General features: G+C 38.3%; 2 protein-coding genes and 1 long non-coding RNA gene across 7 annotated transcripts; 2 read left to right on the top strand and 1 right to left on the bottom strand.

Annotated features, from left to right (window-relative positions):
• Nucleotides 1-597: 597 nt before the first annotated feature.
• Nucleotides 598-2598, top strand: serf2b (small EDRK-rich factor 2b). Its single transcript, XM_026930341.3, has 3 exons — nucleotides 598-755; nucleotides 1799-1904; nucleotides 1990-2598. The coding sequence occupies exons 1-3, from the start codon at nucleotides 749-751 to the stop codon at nucleotides 2054-2056; spliced, it is 180 nt and encodes a 59-aa protein (XP_026786142.1). The 5' UTR covers nucleotides 598-748; the 3' UTR covers nucleotides 2057-2598.
• Nucleotides 2599-5329: 2731 nt separating this feature from the next.
• LOC113536694 (uncharacterized) lies at nucleotides 5330-11154 on the top strand. 2 transcript variants are annotated; one of them, XR_008302723.1, is made up of 6 exons: nucleotides 5330-5786; nucleotides 6088-6223; nucleotides 6320-6473; nucleotides 6725-6834; nucleotides 8265-8361; nucleotides 9225-11154. It is a non-coding gene; the product is annotated as an uncharacterized LOC113536694 (long non-coding RNA). The 2 variants fall into 2 exon arrangements; XR_008302722.1 differs by having other exon boundaries at nucleotides 5330-5795.
• LOC113536513 (ras-related protein Ral-B) lies at nucleotides 10300-17449 on the bottom strand. 4 transcript variants are annotated; one of them, XM_026930488.3, is made up of 5 exons: nucleotides 17294-17449; nucleotides 15151-15271; nucleotides 14627-14835; nucleotides 13040-13217; nucleotides 10300-11431 (listed from the first exon to the last, which is right to left on the bottom strand). In XM_026930488.3, the coding sequence occupies exons 2-5, from the start codon at nucleotides 15262-15264 to the stop codon at nucleotides 11312-11314; spliced, it is 621 nt and encodes a 206-aa protein (XP_026786289.1). In that variant the 5' UTR covers nucleotides 15265-15271; nucleotides 17294-17449; the 3' UTR covers nucleotides 10300-11311. The 4 variants fall into 4 exon arrangements, with proteins under 4 accessions (XP_026786289.1, XP_026786288.1, XP_026786290.1 ...); XM_026930487.3 differs by having other exon boundaries at nucleotides 15151-15274; nucleotides 17294-17446; XM_026930489.3 differs by having other exon boundaries at nucleotides 15151-15274; nucleotides 17275-17421.
• Nucleotides 17450-18087: the final 638 nt, after the last annotated feature.

Here is an 18087-nt window from a genome sequence, read left to right as displayed (position 1 = left end):
AGCATTAGACTAGACTACTGTTATCTGCAATTATTTGCAAGTACTTGCACTTTACTGCATTATCTGTCATTACTATTATTTTTATTATTTATATCAGACTGTTATTTGCACATTATTGCTATTTGCACATCTGCATTTTACTCACTGTATGTCTCCACTGCATCATACTGCATGCATCATGCTGTTTATCACTACCTGTATACTGTTTATCTCAGCTTACTGCACCATCATTTTTATTTATTCCACTGAACTTAATTGCTATGTGCATTACTGGTATGCATCAGATTGTTTACCTTTACCTGTACACTGCTAACCTACCTACTATCACCACCACCACCACCAACAACAACAACAACAACAACAACAATAATAATAATAATAATAATAATAATAATAATAATAATAATAATAATAATAATAATTTCTTTAACCAGTTTGACCCAAATTGACCTCAAATGTGTGCACATTTACTGAGTGGACCATCTCAGAAAGTTATCGCAAACAAATTATACAAAGAACGAGAAAATCTTTCTGCACTTCCGGTATCTGGAAAAGGAGCCATGTTATTTCATCTGCTTCGTGGAGCGCATGCGCAGTCCGTGTACGATGATTGGCTAACACAGAACATGGAGGCGGGACAAACAGCCACAGCTCGCGCAACCAGGAACGCCATTAGCGCTTCATAGCTACAGCGAAGGAAAAGGCTTTAGGCTTCGCTTTGCCCGGATTTAAAAAAGCACCGAAAGTCATGACCAGTAGGTATTCTGTTGATTATTGTTTGATCAGAAATATTTGTGTCTTCACACGTCAAGTACTTCACATAAATACGGAAGTGTTACGAATCTACGCTAGCTGACGCTAGCTTAGCTGAAGCCAACTAGTTAGCTAGTTAACTAGCTGACGTGACCGCAGTTGTGCAAATATATACATTACAAATATAAAAAATAAATATGTTAGCTGTTTTAAGCGCCCCGAATAACGATTCATCTCGATAAAAATGCTTTGGATGAAGTTAATATATCAAGAAAATTCTTATTTTGGCGTTTCCTTGTAACGTCACTGAGCACTAGCTAGTAATAAAGCGCAACAACAACAATTCATTATTTATTCACATGCTGGGTTTAAGAACTGATTATCGCACAGATATTCACTTTTTTATTTTCCTGGTCATCCTGACCAGGCGTTGTTGTGTATTTTAATATGAAATGCTTGCTTTTGTTGTAGGAATTCATGTTGCCACGTTGGCATGTGATGATATATAATTAATAAACCTGCCCTTATGATAAAGCAGATTTGGTGAAAAGAATGAGCTCATAGGTTGAATCAAGGACAATACAAAGGATGTCAGCCTGCTGACAATGCTCAGTTATTAACCTGTGCAAATATATGTATCTATTTATGTTTACATAACGGTATCCCTGCTGAAAAATCCAGTTTGGTCTGACCAGCTATCAGCTTCCTAAACACAATCCAGTCTGGTCAAACTGGTAGAGCATCTTAACCAGCTGGTAAGTTCTTTTCCAGCTTCATTATTACTTGACTGAATTGATCAATACATGTTTAGTTTTTTTTTTTTCTTTTTTCTTTTTCTAACAGCTCTACTGTTTACCAGCTGGTAAAGACAGTCTCCTGGTTTGACCAGCTCGGCCTGGGTTTTGGCAGCTGGTAACTGGTCAGATCAAGCTGTATTTTTCAGCACTGAAGATATTTAAAATGAGCCGGATATGTTTTAGAAGGTGGACGTAAACTCTAAATCCTAATTAATCCGTGGTGGTGGATGTGATCTTTTCTGTTTCAGGAGGAAACCAGCGTGAACTTGCCCGACAGAAGAATGCCAAGAAGCAAAATGAGCAGACCAAGGGCAGGAAGGATGATGGTCTCTCCGCTGCTGCTCGCAAGCAGAGGTAATGTCCTGCACAGCTTTTTTTTTTTTTTTTTTTCCAACAAATATTAAATAATCAAATCGAACACACGTGGTTTTCCTTTCAGGGATGCAGAGATAATGCAGCAGAAACAGAAGAAAGCCAACGAAAAGCCGGACCCTAAATCGAAATAACCAGTGGGACACATTGGGAACAGCATGCATTTTTGCAGAGGTTCCCAATCTTCAGACTTCAGCTCGCGGCTCACGAAATGTTGTAACCATATAGACAGCTAAAAATTACTGACTTTGGTAATCGGTCGGAGAAAATAGTCTACAATGTGGCTTCAGAAAGATCTCACTTATGAGGGAAAATCTTTGAGTTAAGTAATGATTCATCCATTGTTCCAAATATAATCAGTACACGCAATGAATATGTCAAATGATATGTAAATTGGCTTAATCGTATTTTTAACTAGTTAAAAATATTGACGTGTCGTTCCACCACATGTTAAAAGCAACTGTGTTACTGATAATTCTTGGTTCAAGTGTCATGAGATTGCATCTTAATCTTCCATCTTGTGTCTCCTTTTGATTTCACGTCACCTTTGAGTGTGTACTAGATATGGAGCAGATCATTTTAAAGAGGGAGACTTCCAGTCAACATATGAATTGACTTTCGAGTTTCTGTATTTTTGTATTAAACACCCTTAATAAACTGTACATTTTTAAACTGATTTTTTTTTTTTTTTTTTTTTTTTTTTTTTTTTTGCACAATCATATTTTTTCAGTGTTTTTAGTTTATGAAAGTGGTAAATTTAGAAGATGGGGTTTACTGTGGTTTATAAGTTCTCTATGCAATGAAGATTGAAGCCTTGAAGATAAGGGTGTAATGTGATGCCACTATTTGTATCTGTTTATGCTCTAAATGTTCAGATCTCTATCTGTGTTTTGATTTTAAACCAGAAGTGGGTGTGGTCTAGGCCAGAGATTTTTGTGAACCCTGCCACTATGCCCCCGGGAGCAGTGAAAAACGCTTTAAAAAACACAAACAAAAAAACAGGAATGCAGGAAAAAGAAGTCATTTCTTTTTTTCATTCACAAATTATAACAACATATTTGCAGAATTTATTCAAATCCTCATCTTTTACAGTTCCTAGGAGTTTGTAATACACTATATGGCCAAAAGTATGTGGATATCTGACCATCACACCCATATGTGGTTCTTCCCCAAACTGTTGCCACAAAGTTGAAAGCAGACTGTATAGGATGTCTCTGTATGCTGTAGCTTTAAGAATTTCCCTTCACTGCAACTAAGAGATCCAAACCTGTTCCAGCATGATACTGTCTCTGTGTACAAAGCGAGCTCCATGAAGACATGGTGTGTGAAGGTTGGAGTAGAAGAACTCGAGTGTCCTGCACAGAACCCTGACCTCAACCCCACTGAACACCTTTGAGATGAACTGGAACATCGACTGCACCCCAGACCTTCTCAGCGCCTGATCTCACTAATGCTCTTGTAGCTGAATGAACACAAATCCCCACAGCCACGCTCCAAAATCTAGTGGAAAGCCTTCCCAGAAGAGTGGAGGTCATTATAACAGCAAAGGGGAATAAATATGGGATGGAACGTTCAATAAACACATGGGTGTGATGGTCATGTAGCGTTGGTCTCAATCAGGCTCTCTGTGGAACTTTATGGCAAGCTTTCTGTCTTAAGAGAAACTATCTTTCAAAACAACATCTTTCACAGAGTTCCCAAGGAACTGTTTATAGTTGGACTGACTTTATTTTTGGGTTTTTTTCCATTCCATAAATATCAGAAAGGTTTGCTGGACACACTGAGACAGTGTGCTGCTGCACATTAGAATGGGGGCCTTTGCTTTATAACGCCCATGTGATTTTCTCAGGAAAACAATGAGAAACATGCACAAGGAACATACAAGTTAATATATATTTTTAATTGATTAAATAATTATTTCTTGAGACCCCATTAGAGATATGCACGGTGTGTGGACTGTGTGAGCAAACCACAGACGATAGACAAAAATGTGCTCCTCCTATTTATATCATGTTAATTAACTTGGTCTTTGTCCCTTTGTGAGCAGGAGCCTGGCTCACACGACTTCTTCGTTGCATCCAGCAGATCCCCAGGGATGATTCTAGGATTTAAAAAGCCCAAAGCCCATGGGCCTATGATACATCGTGATCCAACCGCATGCTTTCTGCTACAGCTCTCTGCCACTCTGCCCTTCAGAGCCAGAAGAGTCGCCTCCTAACTTAATCATAGCACTACAGCCCTTCTTAAACAGCAGCTATATCAATATATCAGTATTAGGTCAAGCATTAAATATTTAGTAATTATTGATTTTTTTAATCATTATTGTTCCTACATTCAGTTTGGAAGTGTGTATTTTTCAGTTCTCCGTTTATTCAGCTTTTCACAGGAAAGAAAAAATGACAAATTGAAAACAGATATGAACACTCAGTATTGCACAAAGCCACATTATTATTAAAAATAATAATAAATGTTAAAATACAGCTGCATATAGTCGAAAGAAAGAAAACATTTCCATCCATCCTCTGTACCGCTTATCCTACACAGGGTTGTGGGGTAACCTGGAGCCTATCCCAGGGGACCTGGGGTATAAGGCAGGGGACACCTTGGATAAGATGCCAATCCATTGCAGGGCACAATCACACACACACACACACACCAGGCAATTTAGAAATGCCATTCAGCATACAACGCATGTCTTTGGATTGGGGAAAGAAACTCCCGAAGCATGGGGAGAACACACAACCTCTGTGCACCCAGGGTGGAGGTGGGAATCAAGCCCCCAGCCCTGAGGTGCAAGGCATCAGTGCTAACCCCTAAACCACCCTGTCCCCAAGTCCTGGACAAAATAACACAAGTACATTAATAACCATATATATTTCTATTGCTCCATAGATTTCACCAAAAAAAAGATGAAGACAATGGACAAGAAAAAGAAAAGAAATACCCTGCTGTTCATATGCCCCGTCCTGAGGAAGAACCTCGTGCTCATCCATGCAGGCCAGACACACACATACACACACACACACACACACACACACACACCCTCCTATAACATATATATGAGTCAGGTTCTTAGTCTGTAGCCTTACAAATCGAGCGTTTGACTCCAGGGGATGGAGTCAAACCGAACATGTTATTATTATTATTATTATTATTATTATTATTATTATTATTATGCAGGCTGTTTCAGCAGTAATGGTTGGAAAAATATCATCAGGTGGTCAAAAAGTGTATGTGCAGTAATCCATACCCATCTGTTGCAGCAGTAAGGTGCAGATGGAGGACCTGATTCATTTTATTCAGTGGAAATCCCAGGAGTGTCTCCAGCATGTTGATGAACCTGACCAGAAGGAGGACTGTTTCTTCTGGAGGATTATGGAGCTGCTCTGCAAATAAAATGAGTAAGTGTTGTAGTTCATTATGTGGTGATTGTTTAAGCAAAAATATTTATTAACACCTCAACATCACCATCTGTCTGTAATGTATATTATAATTTTATTGTGTATTTTTTTGTGTTGTTTTTACATTTTTTTTTATTTGCTGATTAATGTGACAATTCCTGCTATAGCTAAGTGGTGTTAAGAACCAGGATGGCTGGTGTCTTCCTCTGGCGTGACTTTGGTGACCCAGAAGACGAGCACTTAAATGCTGTGGTTAAAATAGGAGAAAAGCTTGATATGGATCAGTAACAGTATTTTTTTTTAACTTAACATGTTGTAATTATATCATGAACTCTGGACTATTTCACGGATCCTTACATGCATGTTTGCTCCTTCATCTGCAGACTCCGAAGGACTGACCTGTGCAGCACATATATGCTACGTGAATGCAAACATGTCAGGGATCCCGCTTTGATCTCATTGGGTGTGACAGGTATTTTCTGTGTGTGTGTGTGTGTGTGTGTGTGCATGCATGATTATTTTTTCTGACTTGCTACTGAGACTGAGTTTCTCTTTGTACCAGTTTGCCAGTTAGCCAATTAGTAATGAGAGAAGTTATTAAGTGAAATGAGATGTGTGAATATGTATGCTCCCTGACCTCGGGGTTCGCCAGCCAAACTTCCAGATTGGACTTTCTCTTTTTTTAATTTTTTTTTTTTAATATTGATCAGTCAGATTAAAGTATGAACCATTGTACTAAGAATGAATGACTCTGTCTCTCTTAGATCTACAAGTCCTGTCAGCAAGCTGGCTGAGTCTGGCCTTTTTGATCAAGCCTTTGATTATTGCAAGACCATCTCTAGTGCAATTGCCACTTGCCCTCGCGAAATCACAGAGACCACGATAGAACTGACTATTGCGGTAAATATGATTAGAAATATTTGTGAAATAGTTTCAAGGTTTTAAATGCAAAGTATTGTCTTCCTCACCAATTTACTTTCCCTACCTGTCTTGTAGCTTTTGTAGTTTGAGAGACTACACCAAGGGAAGAATCTTCATCAGCTGCACACAGACAAAGTGTTTGAGCTGAAGGACTCAGAATGTGGCCTTATGACTAGTGAGATGTTCGCTCTCCAGCTTCCACATCTGGAATGCCACACTACACCATGGGGTATGTTAGAATCCACCATCTGCCAAAAAAAAAAAACTATATTGATCTTTTATGAATCTCACATCAAGGAATGTACAGTAATAGCTAGCAAATTCATAACTCTGTAATAATTAGCTGTGGACAGAGACATGATGGTGGTAAGCTGTGTTTAAGAGGACTATGTGAGCACAAAATGTTTTATAATATTTAAATTTTAATTTCTATCCAAATGTTAAAGTACTATCTAAAATATCTCATCACTGCACACACAGGTTGCCACAGTCTGATATGTTGGTGTCTGGGCCAGGACCCTGAATCTCGGCCAAGCTTCGAAGAAATCCTCAGCCATGAAAGGTTTAAAAGTCTTCAGAACTAAGTCCAGGTTAGAGAGCAAGAAGAGAATAGTCCTAATTAAAAAAAGTGAAGACATGCTATAATAGTCTAGATTAGATTAACTGTACTTGATCAGTAGTTCTGTAAAAAAAAGATCACTGTGCTTATGTAATTATATTAAGAACACTTAATTACATAAAGGCCAAAATATAAAATAGTGAAAAACTATTTGTCTTCGGTCCTATTCTATTTTCTTATTTAATTGTGTATTTTTTTTTATTCTGCAGATCCCTTCTGTTAACAAATGAATAAATAAATGAATAAACAAACAAATAAATAATTGTATGAATGAACGAATAAACAAGCAAGCAAGTGGATAAATGAAATAAACAAACAGCTAGCTAGCGTATTTATTTGTTCGTTTGTTTGTTTATTCATTTAGATAGATAGATAGATAGATAGAGCAAGCAAGCAGATAAATAAACCCATATATATACATAGATATAGTCATGGGAAAATAAAAGTACACCCTCCTTCAATTCTATGTTTTTATTAGGGCCTAAATAACTTGTGTGTGGTCCTCACCAACTTCTATAAACACACAAATAACCTCATGTGGCGACAAAAAGAACATGATAGATTTCAATATGTAGTCATTTTTCCCCCCAAAAAAGTAAACCCACATTCAGAAACCAGGTGGGGAAAATAAATACACTCTGCAATTTGCACACTTGCAAATATTAACATGTAGAACCATTTTTAGCAACAATAACTTGAAGTAAACATTTTCTATAGGAGTTTATCAGCCTCACATCATTTAGGAGAAATTTCGTCTCTTCAGAAATTTCTTCTCGACAGCTCTCTTACGATCCCGCCACAGCATCTCAAGGGGTTGAGATCTGGACTTCTCCAAGTGATACAGGACTTGGATATTAGTATAACCACCAATATATTAGTGATTTTGGGCCTTTTCTCCCACTACAGGGGTTTCGTATTATATCTGATGATGGGGTTTCCCTCAGTGGAAGGAATGGCTTTCCCTTGGATGAGCAGCTTGAACATGTCTGTCACTTTCCTGTTTCTGATCACCAGACTCCTTAATTTCCTGGGCTTGAAGATCACCTGGCCCAGGTGACCACACAATTGTTATTTAGGCCCTGATAAACAAAAACATAGAATTGCAGGAGGGTGTACTTTCTTTTTACCATGACTATATCTCCCTTATAAACACTTCAAAAACTTTCTTTAATACATCATTAATAAATAAACAAACAAACAAATAGTTATTCAGAATTTAAATATACCCATTACGTCTTTAGTTTTATGTCATCAACACGAAAATGTTGTAGCCAAGTCTGTATACAGTTTTCCTCATATTGGTCTCAGGCTTCTTGATATGTGGAACGACAAAATCTGACTCTGAAACAATGCTTGTCAAAGTTACCACATCGATCTGTTGGCCGTTTGTGTGTTTGTCAGGAACCACCGAATGCACCTCACTCCTGTGATGCACAAGACAGATGTGAAACAGATGTGAAGACAGCAGTACTTCTAATAGGACCACAGATAGCTAGAAGTAAGCTTCCATGTTATGTAGTAACTCTGGATGGCTTTTCAGTTACATCATGTGCAACAGTGTAAGACCATGCTGTGACTGTAGACTCCAGTCTCTCGTTTAAAGCTCATGTACATTATATTACTAGGATAGCCATCGTTCACCTCAGACATATCGCTAAGATAAGAAACATAGTGTCATGTTTGGTAATATCACCCCTATCACTGCATTGGCTGCCAGTAAAATGTTGTGTTGATTATAAAATATTACAAATGACCTATACAGCACTGAATGGTCTCGCCTCACGTTACCTGAGTGACCTTTTGGTCTATTATGATCCACCTGATACACCTGCTTCAATCAAAAGGTGCAGGCTCGTTAATAGTATAATAATGAAGACTACGGCAGGGGCAGATCTCTTATAAAGCACCCCAGCTATGGAACAGCCTTCCAGTTAATGATCGGGACTCAAACATTGTCTCAATCTTTAAGTCTAGGTTAAAAATCCTATTTGTTATCCAAGCTTTGTGTTAAATAGCTTTTCTTTTAACTAAAGGTGCAGATCTAGGGGATTCAGGGGCATAGAGAGGTTTAGTATCTTGGGATATTTTGAATGCCATCACCCCCCTCCACCTCTCATGCCTTCACACAGGCTTGTTGACTGTGGAATGGAGGGATTGTTTATATCCTGTGTGCGCTTATGCCGGTGTTATCTTCTGCCTCTCCATTTTAGTTAGTGCTAGACCTCTTATGTTAGAGCTGTTAGAGCTGGAGTTACTGGAGTCCTGCTTGCACTCTGATCAAAGTGTACACCCTTTTAAACTGCAAAAGGATGAGAGTATACCTAATAATCTCTCTCTCTCTCTCTCTTTCTCTCTCTTCAGGTTGACATGGATGGACCCACATGGATATCCTAAACATTGCTCTTACCATATAAATCTACAGAATCGGTGACTTCATTTCTTCAATTGATACAAACAGTTTTCCTACGATGGCTCAGGACTACAATTCCCACAGTTTTCACAATTCCCCCCCAACAGTTTTGCCCTCAAGTCTCCATCAGTGAACAGTTGAAAAATAGACTCCATGTTAAAACTATAATGAACTACCTGGTTACGCAACTGCACTTTTTGACCATATAGTATACTGTTATAGAATATCACACTATCTGCTGTGACCCAGATGAGGATGGGTTCCCTTCTGAGTCTGGTTCTGGGCTACCACGGGCCATGTCGATCGGGTGTCCGCACTAAGATTGGTGTCAATATGGTGTTCCTAAGGGAGCTCTGGACTACCAGGTCACCTAAGGAGGGATGAACCGACCCAGGTTGGGAATGAAGCAGGTCAAAGCCCCTGTACCAATCAGTAGTGGGATAGTGCCTGTGAATAGATGTGGTAGTGCAGCCTGGGTGATACAGTGAGTCTCTTACATAAACATTTCATGATCACAATTTTTGCTAGAACAATGCCATATAAGCATATCAAATGCTACATAATGTGAATATACGCATCACTTCTAAGAGCAGACATTTTCACGTTTTTTTTTTCTTCACAATAATATATATGGAACACATGATCCAAATACATTCATTTCTTCTTCTTCTTTTTTTTTTTAAAGTCACCACCATTTAATAAAGCACTTTATGAGAGACAAAGGGTTGCTCTTATTATTAATATATAGGTTAGGTGCAAGATTAAGAATTCCAATGTGCAGTGCATGAGCATGATGCAATGCTTTAAAAGTAACTCTATAGTATAAATGTTTCAATTCATTAAGTGTTTTGAATTCAGTTCCTATTCCATGACAATCCCTTGTGCATACCTTCATTAATATGTCACCTAATAGGTATTAAAAGTCATCAGAATTATATTGTCGTAAAAAGTAAGCTTGGAATAAAATAAAACGTCTTAAAGACTTTAATGTCTTAAAGATTATCTGACTTAGTGAACTACAACATGTACTAAACAAATAGGGTTTATTTGGTCTGTTATCAACATACAGTGAATCAGTGAAAAGCAATTCATACAAAAAGTGACTCAATTACAAAAATATGGTTACCACAAAAACTTGTGGTTTATACTAAAAGCAATATATGCGGTAGGCTTTGCATAGTGAAGTCTTTGAAAACACTAATACACAACACAGCAGTATTACAACAAGCAGCGTTCCTCAGATAGCTGTACAATATGCTATTAGCGTTGTTCTATACATTTGACTCCCATTATAAAGATAACCGGGTCATCTTGCTTCATTTAATACCCCATAGCACTGCATTCAACAACAGCCCATCACTACAGAGTGTTCAAAGTATTACACGCTCGTTTCCCCATTTTTACAATGAACTCTGTACGACGAAGCTCATAGGAAGGCAGGTTCAGATTGTTTTCCTTCAAGGCGCTGCATCAATCAGCAAAGACTCGTCTAATCTAAACACATATTGATCAAATTAATCTAACGTAATATGGTTGTTGCTAAACTAGGTGTGGTTCATTTTAAAACGATACAGTTCATCTCTTTAAATAGTGCTGATGGTGTGAAAAGTATTGAGCTAATAGAAGATGAAATGCAGTAGTGGTAAATATTAATGCTTATAAACAAGTGAGTACTCTACAAACATTACTGCATAAATTTTATGTATGTAACAACCAATGACACTTTGCCAAATTTCAAATGCCTGAGAGAGCAAGTTGTTATAATATGGCAAAATAACTGCATGAATGTCCATCTAGTTGGATCTTATTTGTCTGATGGCAGAAGAAATAAATTCGGATATGAAAATCATAATGGATGACTGTTGCATAAACCTCACTGGATACAGCAAGGAAGAACAATGGCATCCGTTCACAGTTCTTTACTCTGTCTGGATTTGGCAATGTTAACCACAATAGTGGAAAACCAGCTTTCAGGTTTTCCGTGTCCACCAGAAAGGCGTTGTGCAGGGAAAGGCTTGCTCTTCACTGTTCTTCTGACTCAAAGCAATGTGCAGCGCTCTTTCAGGCTTTTTTTCTTCTTGCCACTTTTCTTGCCATTTTTGTCTTTGTTCTCAGCCATCTTCTTAGCCCGCACCTCTCTCATGAGGTCAAAAAACACCTGAAAAGAGAAGGACGTCTTGAAGAACCCAATTTTCTGTGGGGTGTATGCATGCTTTCTCTGTGGAAATGTGCAGATTATGTAACTTATATAATGTTACAGTACAGTGCAAAAGAAATGCTGTAGAGCAAAGATGCCTTCAAAAATAATGAAATTAAATGTTTCTACATTTAAAAAAAATACTATAAAGAGCAGTAAACAGGAATAAATGAAACAAAGTCAATATTTGGTGTGATGGATCTTCGCTTAAAAAGAAATTAGTAGTCTCAGGTGCAGTGTGTGCAGTTTTATAAGGAAATGAGCTGGAAGTGTTACTGAGCATCTTGCAGAAGCAGCCACAGTTCTTCTGGAGACTTTGACTGTCGACTCGCTTCTTATTTCTGCAGCGAAACCCAGCAGCCTTCATTCTGTTTTTATCTGAAAAGTGTCTCTTATGTAACCTGCTGCTTTCTTTACTGACATACAAACATTTTTCTGTAACATTTAATTTTGTGCTGGAAAACTAATGTTTGGAATCTAAAATGTTTTTATACTGAATCAATAATGTAGAAGTCAGAAAATAAACATCTATAACAAAGATTGTACTAAAAATAAATAAGGTGCCTAAGACTTTTGCACAGTGCTGTATATCACAGCATGGGTCTCAAATCTGATTGGTCAGAAGGCGTTGATTCATTTTCTATAACAGCAGCTGTCACAGTAATGCTGGCTGTAATTCAAAGCGCAGGTTTATATGAAATAGGAACAGCTCATTCACGGGGACTTGTATGGCCGACGCTCTAAGGCTAAATATAAACATATTTTAGAAACATGTTAAGGAGGTATGGTGAAATGAATTTATTTTGTATATATACATTAATTTGACATTTATGGAAGGAGTCTCCAGTGCCAGTGAGTTCTTATGCCACAGTGCTATTCTGTCTTATATTCTTTCTCATGAAGTATATAAGTGAGTGGTGAGGGAATGACTGTTTATAGCTGCCCTAACACAAGTGAAAACAGGATCTAATGTCTCAAGCACCTTCCACAATATTAAGTGTAAAATGGTTAACATATGGTTAAAAGTACGACGTCTTATTCTTTAACAAATTAAAAAGTGTAAGTTGGTAAAACAGTGGTATAAAGAGGAATAAAACACCTCTGGGCATGCTGTTATTGGAAAAATAATCAACTTCCGGGTGGTAACAGCAACTTTGCTTCGTGTTGGGCTGTATCACACCAGCCTGTCATCTTTTACTCCGTATTTAAAGTTAAGTATACATTTAATGTGTACAGTAAGATAAGTTCAGGTCTAAGTCAGCGTATTATAAATGTCAGAGTACAAGGTTATTTCACTAGGTGATTGCATTATCTTATTAGAGCAAATACTTCTCTTCTCGTGCTTTATTAACAGCATGGACAGTAATTAAAATTGATCATAACCCAGTATATGGTACACCACCCAAGGCAACAGTTTATTCAGTTTAATAGTAAATAGGATACAGTATTTTAATACATATTTAATCTTCAACGTAATCAGTTGAAAACTTGCATGCACCAAGATATTGCAAGATAGTGCATGTTACAAGATAAGGAGCACCACTGTGGGACAGTGTGTGTAAACCATACCTTATCAACGTTGGCACGTGTTTTTGCTGAGGTTTCCACATACTGCACTCCCCATTCATCTGCTTTTTCCCTGGCCCCGGTCACAGAAACCTGCCTCTTGTCCTCCAGATCAGATTTATTTCCCACTAACAACAGAGGAATCTTATCCTCCTCTGCCTTCACACGCAGGATCTGCTCCCTGTCTCACACACACACACACACATACATACACAGTCTAACAAAATGTTTAACTGTAGGTTCTTTGTTGCTAGGGCTTTTGCATCTGTTTGTGTCCTGTGCCAACCACACAACGAGACAGAACAGAAGATGCATTAATTCAACCTGCAGGTTTGTGCAGGTTTTTGTGGCCATGACATCATACTGATGATGAAATCACAAGTACAGTCATAGCTTCGATGAGGAAGCACAACCACTAGCAAAAAACAGATAACGAAAAACACACCGGACAACAGAGCTTCGCTGAAAACCCATGCTTCATTCATGTATTAACTTTGCTAGCTGTCCTGCCCTCAATACTACTGCTGCTGACAATATCAATATTTCTTTCATTTCAAAATGAAAATGCTGACAAAAGGAAGTCAGCATTGACACATACTGTACTGGGTGAGGTTTGGAAATCAGAAGTGTGGAAATAAAATGGTGTCTAAGAGAAATTAGGTTTCTGATCCTCCAACAGAGAAAGCGAAGCTGTGCCTACAGGCTTGGTCAGGATGGAGCCTGGATGCTGAAAAATGCATTTTGTATATTTGAATTATACACCCCTGATGGAAGCATGTAATGTAATTAATACATTAACATGTTTTTTTCCCCATTGTTTTGAATCTGCTTTAAAAAAATCAGAATTAGGTGCTGCAAAGGTGTTGTATCTGGAATTCTGAGAGAAAAGTCACCTTCGGAGTGGTTGAACTTAGCATTTAGCCAATCACAGCATCTGCCACGTTTGTGTCTATGACCGCAAGGTGAAGTGAGGAGATGGAGAGGAGAGTTCAGTGAGTCAAAATGGAAGATAATGGGTAAATGGGTAATTATATCTAAAGTTTTTATGTTCTAATGAAAGCTAAATTACTATTAAACAGCTAACTTTGGCAAGCCTCACAACTGCCAGAAAGTTTAACTAGCTAGACTGTTAAAAAAAAATGGTTATGCTGGGCATTTACTGAGCATCCAGTGTTTAACCTCATCATAGAAAACTAGCTATTTGAGTAGAACATATTTTTTTTTTGTTTTTCCCTGGGAATCCCAGATGCTTCCACTTTGGCCTATTTTACATCAAATCTGTATTTATGAGAATTTCTGAGATTTATACTTAGGGTTCTTTTTTTTTTAAATCACAAAACTATAACCTATAATTCCAAATTCTATACTTTTAAAGGTGAATCTTACCTCTAGCAAGTTCAAAACAAGAAAAAAAAAATTGGCAAAATGCGAATATTTCTGTCAGCTTCCAAGCTCTACAGGTCAGAGTTCAAACCTGCGGCCATAACCCACTTTTAACATCTGGAATCGACTCTCATGCTGCATATTTCTGTCTCAGAATGAAGCTCTGAGACATGCATTTTTAATAACAGATCCAACATCGGCACATACCTGAACTCAGAGGTGGCACTGAACGACTCCTGCTCGGTGATGGAGAACACTAGCAGGAAGCCCTCTCCGCTGCGGAAGTAATTATCCCTAATGGCTGCATAGTCCTCCTGTCCTGCTGTGTCCAAGATGTCAATCTGAACCTCCTCTCCATCCAGCACAACCTTCTTCCTGTAACTGTCTGCTTTAGTGGGCTCATAGTCTTCAACAAACTGGGGAAAGAAATGAACTGAAGTCAGTTTTATGAAAGTGTCCAGCAAAATTTTGTATAGAACGCATTCCAGTATTGGTGTCTCCTTATCAGGGGGTTTCATATTTAATTTAAATGAGAAAACATTTATTAAATCAATCCATCATGCTGTATAAGCAAGGATTTTGTACAGAAAAAGGAATTTCTATCTTTAAAAAAAATCACATGGGGATGAAATTCTGTTGTGTTTCATTGTATTTAAGTAGGGAATAAAACATGACAGGCATAGTAAACCATCTCATATTTATTTATTAATAATATTTTGTCTGAGTCTCACCTCATCATACATGAACTGCAGTGTGAGTGCTGATTTGCCCACTCCTCCACTTCCCACCATGATGACCTTGTGCAGAACCAGAGAGCTCTGGCCCTTGCTCTTGTTGGCTGCCATGTGTGTTCTGCTGCGGTAAAGGAAAAAATCCACCCTGACGACATCTTTAACATCTTCGATAGCATCCAAGATTTTTGTCATGAAATTCTGTGTTGACTTTAAGGTTAAACTTTTTTTCCATTGACATTTTGATCTATTTTCACTTCGGTTAACGGTTTCCTACATTACCCACAATGCCTGCTGATAGTAGTGCCAGTGGGATTTAGACCTAGTTTCATCTCTACCTAAAGAGAGCAGTGCAGCAGCGCTTTAGTCCTTTAGTCCTTATGACCAGCTTTTATTCTCTTTGTCTATTGATTTTTTTTCTCCTCCTATTAAACACTACTGTAACTGTTCTAGCAATGGTGTCCTGTGACGTCTCCAAGGAACAACAAAAATACAGCACGAACCAACAAATTAGCACATATATTTCAACAGAAACGTAATGTGTTTCAGGGTGGAGGATTCCTCTAAGGGTTGGTAAAGACACAAACGAGACACACCTGAATGAGCTCATGGAAACCTTGATAATTAGCTGAGTTGAGAGAGCATGAAACCACTCCCTACTAACTTGTGTACAAAAACAGCTTGAGCTTCTCAGACACCACATAGCTCAGATTTTCTACGGTAAGCACTTTACCATGGGTTACTTGCTACTATGACCTGGTTTTACATGCTACAGAGCCTTCTACTCTCCTATAACTGACTATAGAGTGAACCTTGAACTTCCTCAATCGACATATTTTTTTTTATTTGAGCGGTGGTACAGCAGGTAGTGCTGTTGAATCACAACTCTATGGTCCCTGGATCGAGCTCAGGTTACGGCCCGTATGGAGTTAGCGTGCATATTCTCCCTGGCTATATTACATTGCTCCTAGGTGTGAATGTGTCTGTGCATGGTGCCGGGTGTGTCACGCCCCGTGTTCCCGGGATCGGCTCTGGATCCACCGTGATCCTGACTAGGATAAAGCAAGCTACTTAAGACGAATAAATGAAAATAAAACACATTTTGTATAAATTTCAATATCAGCTGCCTAGTATCAGTGGAATATATCCCTGCTGGAAAAGAAAAAAAAAAACCCCAATGCAAACCAGCATAGAATTTGTAATGGTTTTTAATAGTTATAATGGGAATTGTATTGGTTTTAACGGAAACTGTAATGGTCCCTGTGGGTCTCTACTGGTAGTTTGTTACCTTCTATTGGTGGCATGTTATGTCTAGTGGATACCATTAAGGACCTACTGTATGACAGTAATGGTTTTAATGGTTAGCTGCTGGTTTGTGATGGTGTTTGGAGTGGAAATCATTAGAATTTCTATGATGGTTTCTATTGTTTTGATTTTTTTTTTTCAGCAAGGATCATCATCACTATCAGCCTGCTCTCAAATAAATAATAAACAGTTCAGTTGCTGTTTGTTAAACCAGTATTACTCTGTAATTGAGATTTTTTCCCCCCTTTCTTACCTTCACAAGGATTAGTTTTGTGTAAGAGTACACAAAAAGTGAATTTATTATGCAAATCAATACTTTATCTCTAAAGTAAACTCCTCTCCAGTGTCATATCTCTAAAATCTCTTGATCACAAGACACTCAACTGATCACAACACACACGTTTCCACTCAAAAACACACTATTTAAGTTAAAAAAAGCAACACTGGACTTTTTAGAAATGCACATTAAGTGATAATAATGAGCGAATAACAGTTACAAAATACAGAAACTCAATTCTATCTGTCTCGAACACGGATTTGAACTACTTTTGTTTTGTTTTCTTTCTGTGTTCTTACAAAGGACACCGCCCCTTCCGTTACGCAACAACCCGCATTCTCCTGCACGCTCATTGGCTAAACGACCAGCGCGCGCTCTCGTATACGCCTTCTTATTGGACAACGCAGCAATCAATCAAATGTTTTCCAACAAAAAGAGAAGTATTCTTGACAACGGTAATACTTAAATTAAACAAAAAAAAATGTTAGAGACGTGTTCACTAAAACATTTAAATACCGAAAATGAAACTTTTCAATGCAAACCTTTAAATACTTGACTCACAGTTTCAGTTCCAACAGGCAGTAATCCTCCAAAGAAGCGCGTCCCCTGTTCCCAAACTGCTACTCTCTTCCGTCGTCCCATCCACCGGAAATGCAGTGGCGCACATTACAGGGATATGATGTCACTAAACTGGCATGTTGTTTGAATGACCACTTTTACAGAATCATCCCTAAGCGTGAATAATTGCGTTCTGTGTTGAGTTAGTTAGGATTTTAGCGTTTCTATTTCGTTTTCCCCTTTATTTATTTCCAGATTATTTAAAAATTTAAAACATCTTAGACCAGCATGGCATGGTTTGCTGGTCTTGGCTGCTTTAGCTACTCTACCTGTCTGGTCTAACTGGTTTGACTCCTAGCTTGACAAAGATTAACTGGCTAGAACCAGCCTGATGAGCTAGAACCAGCGTGACTAACCGGGCTGGTCAACCTGACCAGCTAGATCCAGTCTGTAAATGTCCAAAATTCTTCTAATACCACCAATCCAAACAAGCCTGACCAGCTAGAACCACTCTAACAAGCCAGAACCAGCCTTCTAATATGATCTATCCAGACAAACCAGAACCAGTCAACCCAACCAGCTAGAACCAGCCTGTCAGTGACCAAAACCCTTCTAATACCATCACACCAAAAATGTCCCATCATATAGAACCAGCCTGTCAGTGTCCAAAATCCTTCTAATACTGTCAATCCAAACAAGCCTGGCCAGCTAGAACCAGCCTGATGAGCTAGAACCAGTGTGACTAACCGGGTTGGTCAACCTTACCAGCTAGATCCAGTCTGTAAATGTCCAAAATC

Source organism: Pangasianodon hypophthalmus, chromosome 11 (assembly GCF_027358585.1).
Source record: "Pangasianodon hypophthalmus isolate fPanHyp1 chromosome 11, fPanHyp1.pri, whole genome shotgun sequence".
Lineage (NCBI taxonomy): Eukaryota > Metazoa > Chordata > Actinopteri > Siluriformes > Pangasiidae > Pangasianodon > Pangasianodon hypophthalmus.
Note: the sequence above shows the minus strand (reverse complement) of the source record. Positions and strands in the feature narration are given on the sequence as shown.